This window comes from Pteropus alecto, unplaced genomic scaffold (assembly GCF_000325575.1).
Source record: "Pteropus alecto unplaced genomic scaffold, ASM32557v1 scaffold224, whole genome shotgun sequence".
Lineage (NCBI taxonomy): Eukaryota > Metazoa > Chordata > Mammalia > Chiroptera > Pteropodidae > Pteropus > Pteropus alecto.
The window spans coordinates 4,050,864-4,058,560 of NW_006436289.1; the positions used below are offsets into that span (position 1 = coordinate 4,050,864).

General features: G+C 40.0%; 1 protein-coding gene across 1 annotated transcript in view; it reads left to right on the forward strand.

Annotated features, from left to right (window-relative positions):
* Window positions 1–785: 785 nt before the first annotated feature.
* Window positions 786–7,697, forward strand: part of ZW10 (zw10 kinetochore protein) — a 31,816-nt gene continuing 24,904 nt past the window's right edge. Inside the window, exons 1-2 of the mRNA XM_006912802.3 lie at window positions 786–982; window positions 2,813–2,947. Coding sequence (XP_006912864.1) covers window positions 878–982; window positions 2,813–2,947 — 240 coding nt within the window. The 5' untranslated portion in view covers window positions 786–877. The remainder of the gene's footprint in view (window positions 983–2,812; window positions 2,948–7,697) is intronic.

Sequence of the window (7,697 nt, forward strand, 5' to 3'; positions counted from 1 at the left end):
AATAAATACCAAATTATCAGAGAGATAATTTGTGTACATCCTTTACCTCTATATATGTATCTATCTCTTTTTAAAGAAGAAATCATACCTGTACGTACATCGTGAAAATCTTTAAATAATGAAACAATTTGAAAAAGCTTTTGATAAAATTGATTTGTATTATCTGATATAAAGTGCTGAGTATCTTGTTTTAGTAATGTTTATATCTAAGTAATAAAAATATTATGAACATGTAATGTATTATGTAGGTGTAATATATGTATATTTATATGTACAAAGATGTGTATATTAACATATATACATAGACGTATAAAATATGCACTAAAAAGGAAGTGCAATTATAGGCGGGCTTTTATTTATAACGAGATGACGCCGCTTCGTTGCACAACTCCAGAGGGCACCATACATTTAGACTCTGATGACTAATGCGGCACGAGAGTGAATATTTAACGATAAAAGATCAAGATGGCCTCATCAGGTCCTCTGGCTAAATTTCACAGGTAAGCGTTTTGAAATTGAGAAAAACATGGTTATTAGGTAAAAAAAACCAAAAAAACAAAAAAAAACAAAAAAAACCCAAGCCATTTCATTTCTTCTAGTGAAAAACGAGCAGGAAGAAATAAAGTCTTTGAAAACGGCTACGGAGGAAAACGCGTCTACCCAGTTTGCCAACTATGAGACGCCGTGGACATTCCAAGATAGCAGAGTCGCGGTGCCTCCTGGGAGTTGTAGTGCAGCCGCCGCCTTCTGTGCAGCAATCTGGGCTGCTCGAGACTTCCCTTCCCGTCAGGCCGCGCGCCGAGGCTGCCGGCGGGAGTGGATCTGCTGCTCTGGCTACGGGAGAGTGACCCTGTGAGCATTGGGTCTTGTCGTGGCGATGGCCTCGTTCGTGACAGAAGTTCTGGCACACACGGGGAGTCTGGAGAAGGAGGATCTGGGCACTCGGATCAGCCATCTGACTCGGCGGGTGGAGGAAATCAAGGTATAGATGGGGCAGCCGCTGACTTACTGAAAAAGGGACGCGGGCTCCTTGTGCGACCGGACGGAGGGGAGTGAGGGGCTAAGGGCAGAAGAAGTGGGTACGAGCGGTCAGGTGTGGGGCTGGGTAGGAAGAATTAGGAAAGTCTGTGGATTGATGAAGAAGCTTGGAGGGAGCCCAGACAGGGCTTGGGAACTGAGGAGGCGAGGAGGCCTGGGGCAGTGGGTCGGAAGAGGCGGTGGCTGGGGGAATGTTGGGAGGTGGGATTAAGTATGGGAGGAATGGAGTAGGGGAACTAGGAGGGAGACTAAGTAGTGACCAGCGGAGCCTGGAAGGTGGGACTGGAAACCCCAAGGTAATCGGGGGGACTATACGAGACGCGTAGAATTTAGGATAGGACTCTCTCCAATCTGTGAGTGTTTTTTATTTCCTCCGCTCACTCCTCTTTGTACGATTTGTTGACGAATATAATAGCTTTGAGAGGATTGTACCATTCTCCTCCCTGAAATTTTTGTTAAAACCTATCAATATGTTTAGTAAACTCTATTCTCCATCCCCAGGCCCCTGAAGCTGTGCTGAGCATTACAAAACACGTGAATGGCACTTTTGTGGACCCTGTTTTCTTGAGATTGATACAGAGAAAAAAGGGCACATAGCCACACAGTTTCACTTTGTACTGCTGTTATCACCTTGCCAGCATTTGCCCACATCTTTGTTGCTTTCGTTTAAAATTATGTGTACCGCCTATGTCTGGATTTAAGGGAGCAAATTTGGCATTGTACCATCAAGCACAAAAATGGTTTTATTTTTACAAAAATGATTTCCTAAATTTTAAGTATTCATGTCACTGGTATTGCTTCTTTAATATGGCTTTAGAATTTACCACCACTTTTTATGTAAGGGAAAGAAGGCAGACAAGCTACTTTAGCATGGATCCTATGTGTTCTGGACCTCACATACCTTTTTTTTCACTAGTTTCTTTTTCTAAGGTGAATCTTCAGCCAATTGAAAATTATTTTTTATACTCCAGGCAGGCCCACTTTTCTCTTAGTTCTCAGATTTTGCTTATGTTATCATTTCTCCATCTTTTACCTATAGTATTTCCACCCATTTTTCAAGTGCCATATCAAATGTAGTTTCCTGCATGAAAAATAGCCTCACTTTTCCCTTAGGCAGAGGTGATCTCTTTTTCATTTGTGCTCCTGGAAGCAATTAACTCTGTTGCTGTATTACATTTCTATATTCTAGTTACATATGTGTACTATCTTTCCTATCTAAAAGGAATTTATTTGTGGGAAAGTGTAGTTTATTTTTGTATCTTCCAAAGCATTGATTAATTCAGTGCAAATTATTCAATAATTTATTTATTTAATTACTTTGAATTAAAAGAGATGATGAAACTTGTCAGTTTAGGGTTATATTAGGCCTTAAGCTAGAAATCCATAAATTGATTGAGGTATACAGATTATAGATTTAAATTATCCATTTGCTTTCTTTTCCATTAGATTTATGCTTAAAATTGTGGCTGTAGTCTGAGCTTATATAGTTCAGTATGAGAACTTACGGCTCTGCCTTTCTCTCTTCCAGAATTTGTACCACTCTTGGGCACTGTTGAGGTCTGGTAATCATTGTCTTCTTGCCCCCTAATGTTATACCACCTTTAATGGTGGGAGATATGTGTTTTTCAAAGAAACCCATTGGCTTCAAGAGAAAGTGAATGGGTGTGGGTAACTGGCAAGAAGGCTCCAACATAGAAGATGCCTGATGAAAGATGAACTGTATATTTTTAACAGAGTTCCCTATTCATCTCATTGTAATTTTTCTGTCTTACAGGGTGAGGTGTGCAGTATGATCAGCAAGAAGTACAGTGAATTCTTGCCTAGCATGCAAAGTGCACAGGACCTTGTTACACAAGTGGACAAGCTATCTGATGACATTGACCAGCTGAAATCCAGGATAGAGAGTGAGGTAAGAATAGTTATATTGGTAGGTTTGTAGGGAGGCAGTTCAGTTTCCTCATTCCGAAGACACTTCAGTTCCATACAACTTTTCAAGGCCTCACTTTCCTTATTGGTGAATGGAAGTTGAATTAGATGACTTTAGTGTGACTTCCAACTTTAAAATAGAGATATTTTGGATGTAAGAGTGATCTGGCTGTGACGTCTGTTCTGTTGATCGCCAGGGTTGATTCAGCTGATCTGGCTGGCTAGGTGGGTGTCCCCTTCCTCTCTCACTGCTCCATGTGTGTCCCTCCTGAAGCTGTGCTCATGATTGAAGTGGACGACCTTCTCCGATAGAGAAGAGGACTGTTCTTCAGTCAAGGATATACGAGTAGCTGTGCTCCCCTGCTAGAACCTCCAAACAAGCTCTCAAGGTCCATTTGTAGATAGAATGTAGGGTAGTCAAGCTTCCAAAACTCCAGTCACATCCAAATGAGGTACCACTGCATGAGGCAGTCTGCCTTTCAAAAAGAAAAAAATAAAAAATAAAAAAAATGAAATAGAGATATTTTCCAAAAATATTATGTAAACAATTTTTTTATGGTAAAGTTTTTTAGCTATAATAATAATGTGTTGCATTTGAGTAGCACTTCATACATTTAAAAAAAAAATAACCTCAGGATTTTATTGTCTTCATAATAAAATAAAAATAGATGAAGCTTAGGACTGGATAATTTGGCCTTTTCTCTTGTTGCTTCTTAGTTCACAATGTTTGTATCTGTTAATGGCCAGCATTCTCTTACATCTATAGCTGGCTTCAACACATCCAAGCTTCAGCATAGTCTTTGTCTTTTGGCCTTCTGGAAAATTGTCTCTTTATCCATCACAGCCACTCTACTTCTTGTCACTCTGTGGGGCTAGTGCTTGCTGTACTTCTTATGGAAAGTTTGGCAGGTTTTAAGAATGTTTACTACATTTGCAGAGTGCCATCATCAAAATAAGAAGTAAGCCAGTCTGAAAACAGAAGTAGCTGTTTTATAATTTTGAAAACATTTTCACATATCTTTTCTCACCAAGAGTTTTCCCTTGCAGCTTTAGGAAAATTAAGCAGTTGAAAGAAATCAAGTTGATATTAGAAGTGTAAACAAAGTCTAATCTTAGGTGTCTTCTACATCTATTTCTAAGTTATTCAGGGCTCAGTCATATCCAAAATCAAGATGTTGAGCTTTGCTCAAGGTCCTTAAGGAAAGACACCAAAACTCTTTTCTTTGCGATAGTTAACTTAAAAAGGAAAATGAACAAATGTGTTTTCAAAAGTTTCCTATAAAACTTGAATCGTAGGTGGGGAAACCACTAGTTGCCTAGAAAATCTATTTAACAGTCAGTTTACCAGTCATTCTAATTAGAGGTTTTAATAACAATAAATCTGTTACTCTACATTCTGGCTCAGTTCAAATATTTTTAATGTTGTATTTGTTTGATCAGTGAGTCAATAGTGCAGTCTTTGACTGTACTATTAGAAATGAAGTGTCTGGAACAAGAGAGTAATGGGCTCTGTATATTTTTCTGGCCAGATTATGGCTGGTGAAATTTATTTAGTTCTGGTTGTTGTATTTTGAAAGACGGCTGGTCTAGATGAAAAGGTCCAGGCTTGAACACTGTACCATCTAAAGAACAATGAAAAAAACAGAGTCTTTAGCCTTAGTTAAAAATACTTTCAAGATCTGAAGCCCTGTCATATGGGAGAAAGAATCAAATTATGGCTAGATAAGGGGAATTAGATTCACTAGGTGGATATTATAAAGGGATTTATTCAGTTATTTGGTGTATTGAACACCTATTTATAAGATGCTGGACACTGATAGTTGCAGAACTAAACAGTTTTTTATTTCAAAATGTGGATTTCATGCCTGTTGTAGGTGAGTGGAATAGCGTGATACATACTAAATAGGAATAATCTAGTTAGAAAGAGGAGATGTAGCTAAAGATGGCTTCCTGTAGGAAGTAGTGTCCAAACCAAAACCTGAAATGATAGGTAATTAGGCATAGGAGGAGGGAAGAGTGTTTTAGGTAGGCGTAGAGGACAGCATTACAGAGGCATGGAGATAATGGGGAGATGCCACTTTTGGAGAGCTTCAAGTGTTCCCTGTGACTATGCTTAGAGAGTGGTGGGAAAGGACATGAGATGAGATTAGAAAGGTAAGCAAGGACCTTGTGTATCAATTTAAGTAGCATGGATGTTGCTTTGATGACACTGTGGAAGCCATGGAGGATTTTAAGCAAGAGAGTGACATCAGATTTGAATTCTAGGAATCCCATTTTGCTTGCAGTTCGAAGAAATGAGAAGGCAATTAAAGCAATAGGAGGCAGTTAAAGTAATCAGGCAAGACAGGACCGTGACCTACTCTAAAGTCAGTAGCAGTGGAGATGGAGAAAAGTGGGTGCATCATAGTGACATTTAAGACATAAGATCTTTAGGACTTTTTGATGCGTGGAGTGAAAGATGAAGGAATCAAGGATAACTGGGGAACTCAGCCACTGGTGTGCCATTCATTGAAGTAGAGAATATAGAGAAGGAGTAGGTTTTTGTGGGGGAAATGATTTTAAATATGGGTGCCTAAGGAATATCCAAATAGAGCTGTGCAGTTGGATTGTATTAAGATGAAGGCTAGACTGTTGTAAAGAAAGGGGTTGGCAGTGGGGGTGGGAAGTGGGGGGGTGGGGGAGGGGGTGAGGAAGGAGGTGGGGAGAGGTGGGGAGAGAGATTGCTCGAGAGAGGGAGTGAGTGAACTTGAAATGCAACGGCTCAAACAAGATAACATCGTAGTGGTTTAGGCTGTCAGGCTGATTCTACAACCTGAGATCTACTTCCCTGGTATAGTCTGTCGAGAACCGGGAAGGGGATCTGAGATTTTTTTTTTAACCTATCTGCAAATCAGCAAGTTACCTTGACAGTTTCATGGCTGTGGGTGAGAGATGAAGGACAGTTTATTATTCACAGCAGTAGCCACAGTATGAACATTTTTGCACAGTACCCCGATCCCTAATTCCTAAGGGCCAGTGCGCAGTTATAGAAGAAAACTCCTGAGTTTAAGGGACCTGAATCTCATAATGAGTAGTAAGCATGCCTGGAGGGAAACACCATCTCTGTTTTCCAAGCTGTTTACTACACAAACATCCTTGAAAAGATAGTCCAGAACTAAAGACAGTCATTGCTTCCTTTGCAAGACAGTACAGAAATGTGAGACTCATAAAGAATTGTCTTCCAGCGGTTTGTAGAGCAGCAGAATTGCCAACACCTGGTGGCTTGTTAGAGGTGGAGGCTCTTGGGCCCCATCCCAGACTTACTGAATCAGAGCCTATGCTTTAATAAGATTCACTAGGTGTTATGCATGTATGTTACAGTTTGAGAAGCACTGCTGTAGGATTTTCTTTGCATGGTTGAAATTAGTCTCTCCCCATGTTCAGATTATAGCTGGAGGTTAAGGGCAAAGAGAGGGTACAGAGGAGGCACATCTGTTTTCTTAGGATTCAGACTTGGAAATAATGCATACCACTTCTGCTTAAATGCCATTGGTGAGATCTTAGACACTAGTCAGATCTAATTGTGAGGGAAGCTAGAATATAGTCTAGTTGGGTAGCCATGTGGTGTTACTGTGGGAGAGTCAGAGAACGGATTTCAGTGAACAGTTTGCATATCACCCCATCCATGTACATGTTTGGAGGTTAGGAAAGTGATGTGGACTTGAGTTAGCAGCACTTAGAAACTGAAGCCCTGGGAATGGATGAGCTTGCCCAGAGGGTGTGAATAGAGCAGAATTTCTCAACCTATGCACTGTCGATATTTGGAGCTGGGTACTTCTTTGCTGTGGAGGCTGTCCTGTACATTGTAAGATGTTTAGCAGTATCCCTGCCTCTATTCACTATATACCAAACTCCTTCAGTTGTGACAAGTCTAAATGTTCCTGGAAGGATGTCGGGCGAAAAAGCCTTATTTTTTGGAAACCAGTGGTTCAGAATAAGAAGGGGGCCAGGAAGAAAGGAATATCAGTATTTATGAAGTGGGAAAATGAAGCTCCTAAAATAAAATGAAAAGGAATGGCCAAAGAAAAGGAGGAAAATCAGTAAGTAGAGAATGGTGTTATAGAGTGAAGGGAAGGTAAGTATCAGCGTACTGAAATAGTTAAATATTGATGATATATGCTTTGGATTTAGCAACAAGGAGCTGATTGGTGTTTTTGGCACCAGCTGTTTGGAATAGTTTTGATGGAATGGTAGGGGTAGAAACCAGATCACAGTGTGTTATAGAATGAATGAGGAGTGAAAAAGAACAGACAGTGAGTCTGGATTACTCTCGCAAGAAACTTGTTTGTGCGCCGGAGAGAAATAAGGTAGCTACTAAGGAATAGGGTGGTTGCTGAGGTAAAAGAAATTTTTCTTAAAGGTGGGGGTAATTTTAACACATTTAAATTTGATGGGAAGAGCCATGCTTTAGTGAAAGTATTCCATCAGTATAACTTTCATGAATGAAGAATGAAAAAGAGGGAGGTAAAAGATATAGAGGGGAAGAAATAATTATAATACAAAGTCCCTGAAAAGGTGCGACAGAACAGGAGGTAGATTCTGACTCAGCATAAAATCTTTCTAATAGTTAGAGCTATCCAATTGTAGAATGAGTTGGCAATGGGGAAACCCTTCTAGTAATCCAGGTGGATGAACTCTGGTGAAAGATAACTGCTTAAACTAAGACTAGGTGGTGACATGAGGATATTATGTTG